The 16,404-nt window shown below is 42.5% G+C and overlaps 1 protein-coding gene across 1 annotated transcript in view; it reads left to right on the top strand.

Annotated features, from left to right (window-relative positions):
- ZNHIT6 (zinc finger HIT-type containing 6) overlaps positions 1 to 16,404 on the top strand; it is a 75,692-nt gene that overhangs the window by 34,732 nt on the left and 24,556 nt on the right. The window contains exons 6-8 of the mRNA XM_053693892.1: positions 4,209 to 4,277; positions 4,537 to 4,617; positions 5,253 to 5,330. Coding sequence (XP_053549867.1) covers positions 4,209 to 4,277; positions 4,537 to 4,617; positions 5,253 to 5,330 — 228 coding nt within the window. The remainder of the gene's footprint in view (positions 1 to 4,208; positions 4,278 to 4,536; positions 4,618 to 5,252; positions 5,331 to 16,404) is intronic.

Genomic DNA, 16,404 nt, shown 5'->3' with positions numbered 1-16,404 from the left:
TGTCTTTACTGTCATTTTAGCTATAGGGAGTCAGTTGTGTGTGTCTTTACTGTCATTTTAGCTATAGGGAGTCAGTTGTGTGTGTCTTTACTGTCATTTTAGCTATAGGGAGTCAGTTGTGTGGGTCTTTACTGTCATTTTAGCTATAGGGAGTCAGTTGTGTGGGTCTTTACTGTCATTTTAGCTATAGGGAGTCAGTTGTGTGTGTGTCTTTACTGTCATTTTAGCTATAGGGAGTCAGTTGTGTGTGTGTCTTTACTGTCATTTTAGCTATAGGGAGTCAGTTGTGTGTGTGTCTTTACTGTCATTTTAGCTATAGGGAGTCAGTTGTGTGTGTCTTTACTGTCATTTTAGCTGTAGGGAGTCAGTTGTGTGTGTGTCTTTACTGTCATTTTATCTATAGGGAGTCAGTTGTGTGTGTCTTTACTGTCATTTTAGCTTTAGGGAGTCAGTTGTGTGTGTCTTTACTGTCATTTTATCTATAGGGAGTCAGTTGTGTGTGTCTTTACTGTCATTTTATCTATAGGGAGTCAGTTGTGTGTGTCTTTACTGTCATTTTAGCTTTAGGTAATCGGTTGTGTGCGTTTTTACTGTCATTTTAGCTATAGGGAGTCAGTTGTGTGTGTCTTTACTGTCATTTTAGCTTTAGGGAGTCAGTTGTGTGTGTGTGTGTCTTTACTGTCATTTTAGCTATAGGGAGTCAGTTGTGTGTGTGTCTTTACTGTCATTTTAGCTATAGGGAGTCAGTTGTGTGTGTGTCTTTACTGTCATTTTAGCTATAGGGAGTCAGTTGTGTGTGTCTTTACTGTCATTTTAGCTATAGGGAGTCAGTTGTGTGTGTCTTTACTGTCATTTTAGCTATAGGGAGTCAGTTGTGTGTGTCTTTACTGTCATTTTAGCTATAGGGAGTCAGTTGTGTGTGTCTTTACTGTCATTTTAGCTTTAGGGAGTCGGTTGTGTGTGTCTTTACTGTCATTTTAGCTGTAGGGAGTCAGTTGTGTGTGTCTTTACTGTCATTTTAGCTATAGGGAGTCGGTTGTGTGTGTCTTTACTGTCATTTTAGCTATAGGGAGTCAGTTGTGTGTGTCTTTACTGTCATTTTAGCTATAGGGAGTCAGTTGTGTGTGTCTTTACTGTCATTTTAGCTATAGGGAGTCAGTTGTGTGTGTCTTTACTGTCATTTTAGCTATAGGGAGTCAGTTGTGTGTGTGTCTTTACTGTCATTTTATCTATAGGGAGTCAGTTGTGTGTGTCTTTACTGTCATTTTAGCTATAGGGAGTCAGTTGTGTGCGTCTTTACTGTCATTTTAGCTATAGGGAGTCAGTTGTGTGTGTCTTTACTGTCATTTTAGCTATAGGGAGTCAGTTGTGTGTGTGTCTTTACTGTCATTTTAGCTTTAGGGAGTCGGTTGTGTGCGTTTTTACTGTCATTTTAGCTGTAGGGAGTCAGTTGTGTGTGTCTTTACTGTCATTTTAGCTTTAGGTAATCGGTTGTGTGCGTTTTTACTGTCATTTTAGCTTTAGGGAGTCAGTTGTGTGTGTGTGTCTTTACTGTCATTTTAGCTATAGGGAGTCAGTTGTGTGTGTCTTTACTGTCATTTTAGCTATAGGGAGTCAGTTGTGTGTGTCTTTACTGTCATTTTAGCTATAGGGAGTCAGTTGTGTGTGTGTCTTTACTGTCATTTTAGCTATAGGGAGTCAGTTGTGTGTGTGTCTTTACTGTCATTTTAGCTATAGGGAGTCAGTTGTGTGTGTGTCTTTACTGTCATTTTAGCTATAGGGAGTCAGTTGTGTGTGTGTCTTTACTGTCATTTTAGCTATAGGGAGTCAGTTGTGTGTGTGTCTTTACTGTCATTTTAGCTATAGGGAGTCAGTTGTGTGTGTGTCTTTACTGTCATTTTAGCTATAGGGAGTCAGTTGTGTGTGTCTTTACTGTCATTTTAGCTTTAGGGAGTCGGTTGTGTGTGTCTTTACTGTCATTTTAGCTGTAGGGAGTCGGTTGTGTGTGTCTTTACTGTCATTTTAGCTATAGGGAGTCGGTTGTGTGTGTCTTTACTGTCATTTTAGCTATAGGGAGTCAGTTGTGTGTGTCTTTACTGTCATTTTAGCTATAGGGAGTCAGTTGTGTGTGTCTTTACTGTCATTTTAGCTATAGGGAGTCAGTTGTGTGTGTCTTTACTGTCATTTTAGCTATAGGGAGTCAGTTGTGTGTGTCTTTACTGTCATTTTAGCTTTAGGGAGTCGGTTGTGTGTGTCTTTACTGTCATTTTAGCTATAGGGAGTCAGTTGTGTGTGTGTCTTTACTGTCATTTTAGCTATAGGGAGTCAGTTGTGTGTGTCTTTACTGTCATTTTAGCTATAGGGAGTCAGTTGTGTGTGTGTCTTTACTGTCATTTTAGCTATAGGGAGTCAGTTGTGTGTGTCTTTACTGTCATTTTAGCTTTAGGTAGTCAGTTGTGTGTGTCTTTACTGTCATTTTAGCTATAGGGAGTCGGTTGTGTGTCTTTACTGTCATTTTAGCTGTACGGAGTCAGTTGTGTGTGTCTTTACTGTCATTTTAGCTATAGGGAGTCGGTTGTGTGTCTTTACTGTCATTTTAGCTTTAGGTAGTCAGTTGTGTGTGTCTTTACTGTCATTTTAGCTATAGGGAGTCGGTTGTGTGTCTTTACTGTCATTTTAGCTGTACGGAGTCAGTTGTGTGTGTCTTTACTGTCATTTTAGCTTTAGGGAGTCGGTTGTGTGTCTTTACTGTCATTTTAGCTTTAGGGAGTCAGTTGTGTGTGTCTTTACTGTCATTTTAGCTATAGGGAGTCAGTTGTGTGTGTCTTTACTGTCATTTTAGCTATAGGGAGTCAGTTGTGTGTGTGTGTGTCTTTACTGTCATTTTAGCTGTACGGAGTCAGTTGTGTGTGTCTTTACTGTCATTTTAGCTATAGGGAGTCAGTTGTGTGTGTGTGTCTTTACTGTCATTTTAGCTGTACGGAGTCAGTTGTGTGTGTCTTTACTGTCATTTTAGCTATAGGGAGTCAGTTGTGTGTGTCTTTACTGTCATTTTAGCTGTACGGAGTCAGTTGTGTGCGTCTTTACTGTCATTTTAGCTATAGGGAGTCAGTTGTGTGTGTCTTTACTTTCATTTTAGCTATAGGGAGTCAGTTGTGTGTGTCTTAACTGTCATTTTAGCTATAGGGAGTCAGTTGTGTGCGTCTTTACTGTCATTTTAGCTATAGGGAGTCAGTTGTGTGTGTCTTTACTGTCATTTTAGCTATAGGGAGTCAGTTGTGTGCGTCTTTACTGTCATTTTAGCTGTAGGGAGTCAGTTGTGTGTGTCTTTACTGTCATTTTAGCTGTAGGGAGTCAGTTGTGTGTGTCTTTACTGTCATTTTAGCTATAGGTAGTCAGTTGTGTGTGTCTTTACTGTCATTTTAGCTATAGGTAGTCAGTTGTGTGTGTCTTTACTGTCATTTTAGCTATAGGGAGTCAGTTGTGTGTGTCTTAACTGTCATTTTAGCTATAGGGAGTCAGTTGTGTGTGTCTTTACTGTCATTTTAGCTATAGGGAGTCAGTTGTGTGTGTCTTTACTGTCATTTTAGCTATAGGGAGTCAGTTGTGTGTGTCTTTACTGTCATTTTAGCTATAGGGAGTCAGTTGTGTGTGTCTTTACTGTCATTTTAGCTATAGGGAGTCAGTTGTGTGTGTCTTTACTGTCATTTTAGCTATAGGGAGTCAGTTGTGTGTGTCTTTACTGTCATTTTAGCTATAGGGAGTCAGTTGTGAGTGTCTTTACTGTCATTTTAGCTATAGGGAGTCAGTTGTGTGTGTCTTTACTGTCATTTTAGCTGTAGGGAGTCAGTTGTGTGTGTCTTTACTGTCATTTTAGCTGTAGGGAGTCAGTTGTGTGTGCCTTTACTGTCATTTTATCTATAGGGAGTCAGCTGTGTGTATATAACTATGCAAATCAATAAATAAGTTCATAACACTGTTGAATGTCAGGCGATAAACTAAGCTATCCATATATCACATGGTTTTTAGTGTTGGAGAAACCTGGTGAAAGGAAACCATTGGAATTTCATGTATGAATAAAACACTTTAAATGAAGTGCTTCATTTAGTATGTTGGTTTTTTAACCGAATAAGGATCTGGTGTTGAAGCAGCAACTTAACGTCCTGTGAGTTCTCAGATATATTTCTTTTTTTCCCCTTTGGTTCCAGGGAGCAAATATTTTACTGGCACCTGAAGCTGCTGTTTCCTCAAAGTCATGCTGAGTACACAGAAAAAAGGTAACCAGTTAAACGTGTGAATTCTATGATTGTTAGCGGTGACTTATACCAAGAAGTCCTGGTTGGGAATACTTGTCACTTGAACAAATGTATTTTCCATTAAACGTTATTACCCTGACCCTAAATCTGTCACGAAATTAAAAGTACCAAAATGCTGAAACTGAGAATTTACAGGGAGTTTCAGTAGTTCATTGATACACTTTGGCATGAAGTCAATACGTGCCTTGTCTAATGTATTGTGTTTTGTTTTGGGTGGAAGAGTACCAGATAATAAAACACTCCATAAAATCCTGGAGACCTACATCGATCCGGCAGACTCCGATCCAGTCTTTCGCCAAAGGTATTTCTTAAACGCTTGTGGGTTTTTCATGAATTCAATATAGTGCTTGTCAAGAATCTGGATGAACTGTGTTAACTCTGGTATAGACGTTTATGTTCATTTTGTCAACTTCCTGTAGAGGTACATGGTGTGTAGCGATGGCTGAAAGTTCTAATAAGTTTCGGATAGGAAAATAGACACTGCAGTTTTTTGTCTTCCGTGATTCAGAGAGCGCACAGCTTTAAAATATCTGTAATTGACTCCTATTATCAAATTGACTCTATTCTCATGGCTTTCTTTGTTGAAGAGGATACTTGTGTATAGAGCATGCGCGCGTGTCTGGTGAAAAATATGACTGCTTTTAACAATGGACACTGCACAAATTAAGTTAAAAGAAGGCAAAATATATTTAAAATGATTAATAATAATAATAATAATAATATATATTGCTAGGATTTCTATCAAGTATAAGCCACTGCTTAGTGCTTTTTGTATTAAAACAATGAAACTGGCCAGAAATGCCCAGAAAAGTAATCATGCCCCATATACCTTTATAAATATCACTCTTAATATGTTGTCAATACACATTTTGTGCTACTAGAGTTCTGCATAACACAGTGTCCAAAAATGCTCTATCCTCTTTTATTCTGTTTTAGACTTAAAGCGTACATCAACTCTCCATCAGATGTCAAAGTCTTTGTGAAAGTGGAACAGAGAGCGCATAAATCAGTCAGGTATATTGTTTTTTTGTTTGTTTTTTTTTCTTCTATATTATATATTCGTAACTTTTTTTTCTTTTCTAAGATATGGAGTGTCCACAACGTCATCAATTACTAGTTGGAATATAACTCCTGGCCAGCAGGAGGAGGCAAAGAGCACCACAGCAAAGCTGTTAAATGGCACTCTCCTCCCCATAATCCCCAGTCATTCTCTTTGCCTTTGTCAATGGAAGAGGTGAAGTTTTGGTGTTTGAAGAAAATTGGATTTCTTTTGCTACAAGCAAGATTTCTTTCTAATGACATGGTAAGTCCACGGATCATCTAATTACTATTGGACGTGGAGACAGGCTCTTATTGGTGGTGTGTGTTTTTACTTTGCTCCCAGCGGTTTTACTTCAGTTACAAATACCGACCGGGAGGTTTGTTTAATGGCGTTCACGAGGCACAGAGTTTTGTTACACACTTGAAATTTCTCTTTCGCGCTCTCCTCTCCACTTCCTGCATATCAGACAGGAGAGTTTCTGTTGCGCTTACTGTTTGTGTCCTACACTTGCCAAAGGACCTTTTTTGCTTCGCTCCGGTTTGAACCCAAAATCATCTCCATCTTGGGCCCTCAGTGTATCGAGTATTGTACTGTTAGGCAGGTTGGCTCCTCAGCAAGAGCTAATGCTAAGGTGTAGAGGCTGTCTGAGTGTTTTTATTGTTTAAAATAATCTATTTCGTTGTTAAAAAAAAAAAAAAAAAAAAAAAAAAAAAGCAGTTTTTTCTTTTCTTTTTAAAGGGGCAGTAACATTTTTTTCTGTGTAAAGTTTTATTAAAAATTGAGTATTTTTAATTCTGTAAAGATGGATCAAGACTCTTTGTTAGATTACAGATGTCTTTTTTTTTGTTTGAATGCTAACATTGAATCCCCAATCCCTTTCTGTTCCTCATGTATTGAGAGAACTTTACATTACAGGGATAGACTGTCCAGGAGTCTTCTGACAATGTTCAAGATATGCCGCAGTTTTCTCCTCAGGTGTCCCAAATATTATTGTCCACTAATACAGTGCCCTGCACTTCCTCTCAAGCTCCGTCTGGAGTGGCCTTGCAAGACATTGCTTCCCTCATGTCTTCTGCAGTTTTGGATGCGTTGTCTGCTCTTCCCATGCTGCAGGGAAAGCGCAAGAGGAAATGTAAAGAATCAATGAGGAAGGTTTCTGACATGGTCGTGGCTATTCAGAGTGTTCCCTCCCAAAAGTCTGAGGAGGAGGATACTTCGGTAGCATCTGAGGGTGAAATCTCAGACTCACAGTGTAGTTCCTTCTTCTGATGCTGAAGTTGTATCCTTCAAGTTTAAGCCGTTTACTACTCAAGGAGTTTTTGGCTACCTTGGACGACTCTGACACTACTGTCGTTGTCAACCCTAAGAAGCCTAGTAAACTTAACAAGTATTTTGATGTTCCTTCCATGGTGGAGTGTTTTCTTGTACCAGATCGGGCTACAGAGATTATTGCTAAGGAATGGGAGAGACCGGGTATCCCTTTTTCTCCATCCCCTATTTTTAAGAAGATGTTTCCTATTGCTGACTCTATCAAGGAGTCTTGGCAGACGGTCCCCAAGGTGGAAGGGGCAATCTCCACTTTAGCTAAGAGAACTACTATTCCCATAGAGGATAGCTGTTCTTTCAATGATCCTATGGATAAGAAGTGGAGGGGTTACTTAAAAAGATGTATGTTCACCAGGGTTTACAATGGCAACCTGCGGTGTGTATTGCTACCGTCACTAGTGCAGCAGCATACTGGTTTGATGCATTGTCTGATTCTATTCAAACATACACTCCCCTTGAAGAGATCCAGGATAGGATCAAGGCTCTTAAATTGACCAATTCTTTTATTACGGATGCTTCCCTTCAGGTTATCAAATTGGGAGCAAAGATTTCTGGTTTTGCCATACTGACCCGCAGAGCCTTATGGTTGAAATCCTGGTCTGTGCATGTGTCGTCTAAGCTTTTGGGTAAGACCTTGTTTGGGCCGGGTTTGGCTGAGATCATTTCCGACATTACGGGTGGAAAGGGGCATTTGCTCCCTCAGGATAAGAGAAATAAGCAGAATGGACGTCAGAGAGTTCCTTTCAAAATTTAAAGGGTAAGCCTTCCTCTCCCTCTACCAAGCAGGAACAGTCCAAGCCTTCCTGGAGGCCTAACCAGCCTTGGAACAAGGGAAAGCAATCTAAAAAGCCCACTAGTGAATCTAAGTCAGCATGAAGGGTCTGCCCCCAATCCGGGACCGGATCTTGTGGGGGGCAGACTTTCATTTTTCGCTCAGGCTTGGGTTCGGGACGTTCAGGATCCCTGGGCAGTAGACATTCTGTCCCAGGGATTCAAACTAGAATTCAAGTCCTTTCCTCCCAGGGGAAGGTTTCTGCTCTCAAGATTATCTGTAGACCAGATAAATAGAGAGGCGTTCTTACACTGTGTTCAGGACCTCTCTGACATGGGAGTGATAGTTCCTGTTCCAATTCAGGAACAGGGTCTGGGTTTTTACTACATTCTGTTTGTGGTTCCCAAAAAGGAGGGAACCTTCAGACCAATTTTAGATCTAAACAAATTCCTCAGAGTATTGTCCTTCAAGGTGGAAACTATTCACTCCATTCTTCCCTTAGTTTATGGCAACAGTAGATTTAAAGGACGCATACCTACATGTTCCCATCCACAGGGATCATCACAAGTTTCCGAGGTTTGCCTTTCTACACAAAGACTTCCAGTTTGTGGCTCTTCCATTCAGCCTTGCTACAGCTCCCAGAATTTTTTTCAAAGGTTCTGGGATCCCTGTTGGCAGTGCTTCGATTGCGGGGCATTGCAGTGGCACCTTATCTGGACGATATTCTGGTTCAGGCCCCATCCTTTCAACAAGTAAGTTCCCACACAGAGATGCTGTTATCCTTCCTGCGCTCTCACGGATGGAAAGTGAATTTGGAAAAGAGTTCCTTAATTCCAACTACAAGGGTAGTATTCTTGGGAACCATAATAGATTCCATATTGATGAAGATATTTCTGATAGAGGTCAGAAAATCGAAAATTTTCAATGCTTGTCTGGCGCTTCAATCCTGCTCAGGCAGTGGAACGGGGATTATTCGGATCTATCTCCGTGAATTCATCTGGATCAGATGACAAGAGATTCTCTTCCTTGGTGGTTGTCTCAGGATCATCTCTCCCAGGGAACCTGTTTTCGCAGACCCTCCTGGGTGATTGTGTCAATGGACGCCAGCCTACTAGGTTGGAGAGCTGTCTGGGGCTTCCTAAGGGCTCAGGGGACATGGACTCAGAAGGATTCTGTTCTTCCCATAAACATTCTAGAGCTGAGAGCAATCTAAAATGCTCTTCTGGCCTGGCCTCAGTTAGCTTCAGGCCGGTTTATCAGATTTCAATCGGACAACATAACCTCAGTAGCTTACATCAATTATCAGGGAGGAACTCGGACCTCTTTGTCGATGTCAGAGGTGTCCAAGATTATTCAGTGGGCGGAGACCCACAACTGCTGTCCATCTGATCCACATTCCAGGAGTGGACAATTGGGAAGCGGATTTTTTGAGCAGACAGACCTTTCACCCGGGGGAATGGGAACTTCACCTGGAAGTGTTTTCCAGCTTGATTCTCAAATGTGGACAGCTGGATCTCGATCTCATGGCATCTCGTCAGAATTCCAAGCTCCCGAGGTACGTGTCGAGGTCCAGGGACCCTCTGGCGGGTCCTTGGAATTTCAGTCTAGCATACCTATTTCCTCCGTTCGCTCTCCTTCCTCGGGTCATTGCTCGAATCAAGCAAGAGAGGGCCTCAGTGATTCTCATTGCTCCGGTGTGGCCTCGCAGAATTTGGTATGCAGACTTAGTGGAGATGTCATCTCTCCCCCTTGGAAACTTCCTCTGAGGAAAGACCTTCTACTTCAAGGGCCCTTCCTTCACCCAAATCTAGTTTCTCTGAAGCTGACTGCTTGGAGATTAAACGCTTAATTTCTCCAACATAGGTGTGTCCGGTCCACGGCGTCATCCTTACTTGTGGGATATTCTCCTCCCCAACAGGAAATGGCAAAGAGCCCAGCAAAGCTGGTCACATGATCCCTCCTAGGCTCCGCCTACCCCAAGTCATTCTCTTTGCCGTTGTACAGGCAACATCTCCACGGAGATGGCTTAGAGTTTTTTAGTGTTTAACTGTAGTTTTTCATTATTCAATCAAGAGTTTGTTATTTTCAAATAGTGCTGGTATGTACTATTTACTCAGAAACAGAAAAGAGATGAAGAATTCTGTTTGTATGAGGAAAATGATTTTAGCAACCGTAACTAAAATCCATGGCTGTTCCACACAGGACTGTTGAGAGCAATTAACTTCAGTTGGGGGAACAGTGTGCAGTCTCTTGCTGCTTGAGGTATGACACATTCTAACAAGACGATGTAATGCTGGAAGCTGTCATTTTCCCTATGGGATCCGGTAAGCCATTTTTATTAAGATAGTAAATAAGGGCTTCACAAGGGCTTATTAAGACTGTAGACTTTTTCTGGGCTAAATCGATTCATTATTAACACTTATTTAGCCTTGAGGAATCATTTATTCTGGGTATTTTGATATGATTATATCGGCAGGCACTGTTTTTGACACCTTATTCTTTAGGGGCTTTCCCTAATCATAGTCAGAGCCTCATTTTCGCGCCGGTAATGGCGCACTTGTTTTTTGAGGACAGCATGGCATGCAGCTGCATGTGTGTGGAGCTCTGATACATAGAAAAGTCTTTCTGAAGGCATCATTTGGTATCGTATTCCCCTTTGGGCTTGGTTGGGTCTCAGCAAAGCAGATTCCAGGGACTGTAAAGGGGTTAAATATAAAAACGGCTCCGGTTCCGTTATTTTAAGGGTTAAAGCTTCCAAATTTGGTGTGCAATACTTTTAAGGCTTTAAGACACTGTGGTGAAATTTTGGTGAATTTTGAACAATTCCTTCATACTTTTTCGCAATTGCAGTAATAAAGTGTGTTTAGTTTAAAATTTAAAGTGACAGTAACGGTTTTATTTTAAAACGTTTTTTGTGCTTTGTTATCAAGTTTATGCCTGTTTAACATGTCTGAACTACCAGATAGATTGTGTTCTGAATGTGGGGAAATCAAGGTTCCTTCTCATTTAACTATATGTATTTTATGTCATAAAAAATTTAGTAAAAATGATGCCCAAGATGATTCCTCAAGTGAGGGGAGTAAGCATGGTACTGCATCATCCCCTACTTCGTCTACACCAGTCTTGCCCATACAGGAGGCCCCTAGTACATCTAGTGCGCCAATACTCCTTACTATGCAACATTTAACGGCTGTAATGGATAATTCTATCAAAAACATTTTAGCCAATATGCCCACTTATCAGCGAAAGCGCGACTGCTCTGTTTTAGAAAATTCTGTAGAGCATGAGAACGCTGATGATATGGTTTCTGAAGGGCCCCTACACCAGTCTGAGGGGGCCAGGGAGGTTTTGTCTGAGGGAGAAATTTCAGATTCAGGAAACATTTCTCAACAAGCTGAACCTGATGTGATTAATTTTAAATTTAAGTTGGAACATCTCCGCGCTCTGCTTAAGGAGGTGTTATCCAATTTGGATGATTGTGATTATCTGGTCATGCCAGAACCACTATGTAAAATAGAAAAGTTCTTAGAGGCCCCGGGGCCCCCCGAAGCTTTTCCTATATCCAAGCGGGTGGCGTACATTGTTAGTAAAGAATGGGACAGGCCCGGTATACCTTTAGTACCTTCCCCCATATTTATAAAATTGTTTTCCTATAGTCGACCCCAGAAAGGACTGATGGCAGACAGTCCCCAAGGTCGAGGGGGCGGTTTCTACTCTACACAAGCGCGCCACTATACCCATAGAAGATAGTTGTGCTTTCCAAGATCCTATGGATACAAAATTAGAAGGTCTGCTAAAGATGTTTGTTCAGCAAGGTTCCCTTCTACATCCAATTGCATGCATTGTCCCTGTCACTGCAGCCGCGTGTTTCTAGTTTGATGAGCTAGGAAAGGCGATTATTAGTAATTCTTCTGTTTATGAGGAGATTATGGACAGAATTCGTGCTCTTAAATTGGCTAATTCTTTCACCCTAGACGCCACCTTGCAATTGGCTAGGTTAGCGGCGAAAAAATTCTGGGTTTTGCTATTGTGGCGCAGAGCGCTTCGGTTAAAATCTTGGACAGCGGATGCGTCTTCCAAGAACAAATTGCTTGACATTCCTTTCAAGGGGAAAACACTCTTTGGCCCTGACTTGAAAGAGATTATCTCTGATATCACTGGGGGCAAGGGCCACGCCCTTCCTCGGGATAGGTCTTTTCAAGACCAAAAAATAAACCTAAGTTTAAGCAGGAAGGTAATACTTCTCAAGCCAATCCAGCCTGGAGACCTATGCAAGGCTGGAACATAGGAAAGCAGGCCAGGAAACCTGCCACTGCTACCAAGACAGCATGAAATGCGGGCCCCCGATCCGGGACCGGATCTGGTGGGGGGCAGACTCTCTCTCTTCGCTCAGGCTGGGGCAAGAGATGTTCTGGATCCTTGGGCGTTAGAAATAGTCTCCCAAGGTTATTCTCTGGAGTTCAAGGGGCTTCCTCCTAGGGGGAGGTTCCACAGGTCTCAGTTGTCTTCAGACCACATAAGAAGACAGGCATTCTTACATTGGGTAAAAGACCTGCTAAAAATGGGAGTGATTCATCCTGTTCCATTAGGAGAACAAGGGATGGGGTTCTACTCCAATCTGTTCATAGTTCCCAAAAAAGAGGGAACGTTCAGACCAATCTTCGATCTCAAGATCTTGAACAAGTTTCTCAAGGTTCCATCGTTCAAGATGGAAACCATTCGAACACTTCTTCCTTCCATCCAGGAAGGTCAATTCATGACCAAGGTGGATTTCAAGGATGCGTATCTACATATTCCTATCCACAAGGAACATTATCGGTTCCTAAGGTTTGCATTCCTGGACAAGCATTTCCAGTTCGTGGCGTTTTCTTTCGGATTAGCCACTGCTCCTAGGTTTTTCTCATAGGTACTAGGGTCCCTTCTGGCGGTGCTAAGACCAAGGGGCATTGCTGTAGTACCTTACTTGGACGACATTCTGATTCGAGCGTCGTCCCTTCCTCAAGTATAGGCTCACACGGACATTGTCCTGGCCTTTCTCAGATCTCACGGATGGAAAGTGAACGTGGAAAAGAGTTCTCTATCTCCGTCAACGAGGGTTCCCTTCTTGGGAACTATAATAGACTCCTTAGAAATGAGGATTTTTCTGACAGAAGCCAGAAAAACAAAACTGCTAGACTCTTGTCGGATACTTCATTCCGTTCCTCTTCCTTCCATAGCGCAGGGCATGGAAGTGATAGGTTTGATGGTAGCGGCACTGGACATAGTTCCTTTTGTGCGCATTCATCTAAGACCATTACAACTGTTCATGCTCAGTCAGTGGAATGGGGACTATTCAGACTTGTCTCCGAAGATACAAGTAAATCAGAGGACCAGAGACTCATTCCGTTGGTGGCTGTCCCTGGACAACCTGTCACAAGGGATGACCTTCTGCAGACCAGAGTGGGTCATTGTCACGACCGACGCCAGTCTGATGGGCTGGGGCGCGGTCTGGGGATCCCTGAAAGCTCAGGGTCTTTGGTCTCGGGTAGACTCTCTTCTACCGATAAATATTCTGGAACTGAGAGCGATATTCAATGCTCTCAAAGCTTGGCCTCAGCTAGCGAGGGCCAAGTTCATACATCAACCATCAGGGGGGAACAAGGAGTTCCCTAGCGATGGAAGAAGTGACCAAAATCATTCTATGGGCGGAGTCTCACTCCTGCCACCTGTCTGCTATCCACATCCCAGGAGTGGAAAATTGGGAAGCGGATTTTCTGAGTCGTCAGACATTGCATCCGGGGGAGTGGGAACTCCATCCGGAAATCTTTGCCCAAGTCACTCAACCGTGGGGCATTCCAGACATGGATCTGATGACCTCTCGTCAGAACTTTAGAGTTCCTTACTACGGGTACAGATCCAGGGATCCCAAGGCGGCTCTAGTGGATGCACTAGTAGCACCTTGGACCTTCAAACTAGCTTATGTGTTCCCGCCGTTTCCTCTCATCCCCAGGCTGGTAGCCAGGATCAATCAGGAGAGGGCGTCGGTGATTTTGATAGCTCCTGCGTGGCCACGCAGGACTTGGTATGCAGATCTGGTGAATACGTCATCGGCTCCACCATGGAAGCTACCTTTGAGACGAGACCTTCTTGTTCTAGGTCCGTTCGACCCACTCCAGCTGACTGCTTGGAGATTGAACGCTTGATCTTATCAAAGCGAGGGTTCTCAGATTCTGTTATTAATACTCTTGTTCAGGCCTGAAAGCCTGTAACCAGAAAAATTGCCACATAATTTGGTATATCTGTTGGTGTGAATCTGCAGGATTCCTTTGGGACAAGGTTAAGATTCCTAAGAGTCTATCCTTCCTTCGAGAAGGATTGGAAAAAGGATTATCTGCAAGTTCCTTGATGGGACAGATTTCTGCCTTGTCCGTGTTACTTCACAAAAAGCTGGCAGCTGTGCCAGATGTTCTAGCCTTTGTTCAGGCTCTGGTTAGAATCAAGCCTGTTTACAAAATTTTTGACTCCTACTTGGAGTCTCAACCTAGTTCTTTCAGTTCTTCAGGGGGTTCCGTTTGAACCCTTACATTCCGTTGATATTAAGTTATTATCTTGGAAAGTTTGTTTTTGGTTGCTATTTCTTCTGCTAGAAGAGTTTCAGAATTATCTGCTCTGCAGTGTTCTTCTCCTTATCTGGAGTTCCATGCAGATAAGGTGGTTTTCCGTACTAAACCTGGTTTTCTTCCAAAAGTTGTTTCTAACAAAGACATTAACCAGGAGATAGTTGTACCTTTCTTTGTGTCCTAATCCAGTTTCAAAGAAGGAACGTTTGTTGCACAACTTGAATGTAGTTCGTGCTCTCAAATTTTACTTTGCAGCTACTAAGGATTTCAGACAAACTTTGTCTTTGTTTGTTGTTTATTCTGGTAAACGGAGAGGTCAAAAAGCAACTTCTACCTCTCTCTCCTTCTGGATTAAAAGCATTATCCGATTGGCTTATGAGACTGCCGGACGGCAGCCTCCTGAAAGAATCACAGCTCACTCCACTAGGGCTGTGGCTTCCACATGGGCCTTCAAGAACGAGGCTTCTGTTGATCAGATATGTAGGGCAGCGACTTGGTCTTCACTGCACACTTTTTCCAAATTTTACAAGTTTGATACTTTTGCTTCTTCTGAGGCTATTTTTGGGAGAAGGGTTTTGCAAGCCGTGGTGCCTTCCATTTAGGTGACCTGATTTGCTCCCTCCCTTCATCCGTGTCCTAAAGCTTTGGTATTGGTTCCCACAAGTAAGGATGACGCCGTGGACCGGACACACCTATGTTGGAGAAAACAGAATTTATGTTTACCTGATAAATTTCTTTCTCCAACGGTGTGTCCGGTCCACGGCCCGCCCTGGTTTTTTTAATCAGGTCTGATAATTTATTTTCTTTAACTACAGTCACCACGGTACCATATGGTTTCTCCTATGCAAATATTCCTCCTTAACGTCGGTCGAATGACTGGGGTAGGCGGAGCCTAGGAGGGATCATGTGACCAGCTTTGCTGGGCTCTTTGCCATTTCCTGTTGGGGAGGAGAATATCCCACAAGTAAGGATGACGCCGTGGACCGGACACACCGTTGGAGAAAGAAATTTATCAGGTAAACATAAATTCTGTTTTTATCTAAGCGCTGTTTTTCAGAGTCGGTCATTGAGACCACAATTCAGGCTCGTAAGCCTGTTACCATGAAGATTTACTATAAGATATGGCGTAAATATCTGTATTGGTGTGAATCCAGAGGCTACTCTTAGAGTAGAGTTTGGATTCCTAGAATTTTATCTTTTCTCCAAGAAGGTTTGGAAAAGGGTTTATCGGCAAGTTCTTTGAAAGGTCAAATATCTGCCTTGTCTATTTTGTTAGATTTTCTTAGATAACGGCATTTAGCCGAAACTAGTAGGATCAGCTGTCTCTGTTGTGCTGGTGTTACGGATTTTTATATATTTTTTTGTAATAAAGTCTATGGAAATTCTTTACTGCACAGAGACTCCTTGCATCCTTTTTTTCATATCTACTTATGGGCTACAAGGAGCCCGTTTTCATTAGAAGCCTCAGCAGCCTCTTTTATGGGTGAGAAGCCGTCTACATTATTTTACCCCTAGGAGAGCTGAAGACTCGGCACACACTTACGGAGCTGATTGGTAGAGATCTACACACCTTCTTTCCAAACACACCCCCGGATGACGTCAGACGCCTTGCTTGACGATACGCAGGAAACATTACACACAACAGAGGGAGGCTCGTCTAGTGTCTAATTCCACACCGGAGCTGCGGTTCACCGGGACGACAGAGCCTCATCATTGAAAGCTGTTGTTGCCTTTGAATCTGCCGCAAGCCTAAGTGGGACCAGCCGTCCGGTGGGGTGAGTCAGAGGGTTTCATCTGTTTACCGGTTACCGTGTATTTGGTCTGGTTGACACGCTCCTCTTTGTGCCATTTTATGTGTGCTCTCCTGGGGTTCTTTATACACTATTCAGTGTTAATACTTATGGATTACCATAGGTTTTGTTTCTTGTTGCCATTTCTTCTGCTTGTAGAGTTTCAGAGCTCTCTGCATTACAGTATGAGTCTCCTTACCTTATTTTTCATTCGGATAAGGTAGTTTTACGTACTAAGTTAGGTTTTCTTCCTAAAGTAGTTTCAGATCGGAACATTCATCAGGAGATTGTTGTTCCTTCTTTATGTCCTAACCCTTCTTCTCATAAGGAACATCTTCTGCACAACCTAGACGTGGTGCGTGCTTTGAAATTCTATTTACAGGCGACTACGGATTTTCGTCAGTCTTCTGCTCTGTTTGTAGTTTTCTCGGGGAAACGCAAAGGGCAGAAAGCTACGGCTACTTCTCTTTCTTTGTTGACTGAGGAGTATAATTCGCTTGGCCTATGAAACTGCTGGACAGCAGCCTCCTGAGAAGATCACGGCTCATTCTACGAGTGC

Source organism: Bombina bombina, chromosome 10, assembly GCF_027579735.1.
Source record: "Bombina bombina isolate aBomBom1 chromosome 10, aBomBom1.pri, whole genome shotgun sequence".
Taxonomy (NCBI): Eukaryota; Metazoa; Chordata; class Amphibia; order Anura; family Bombinatoridae; genus Bombina; species Bombina bombina.
This window is presented reverse-complemented; position numbering and strand designations above follow the sequence as displayed.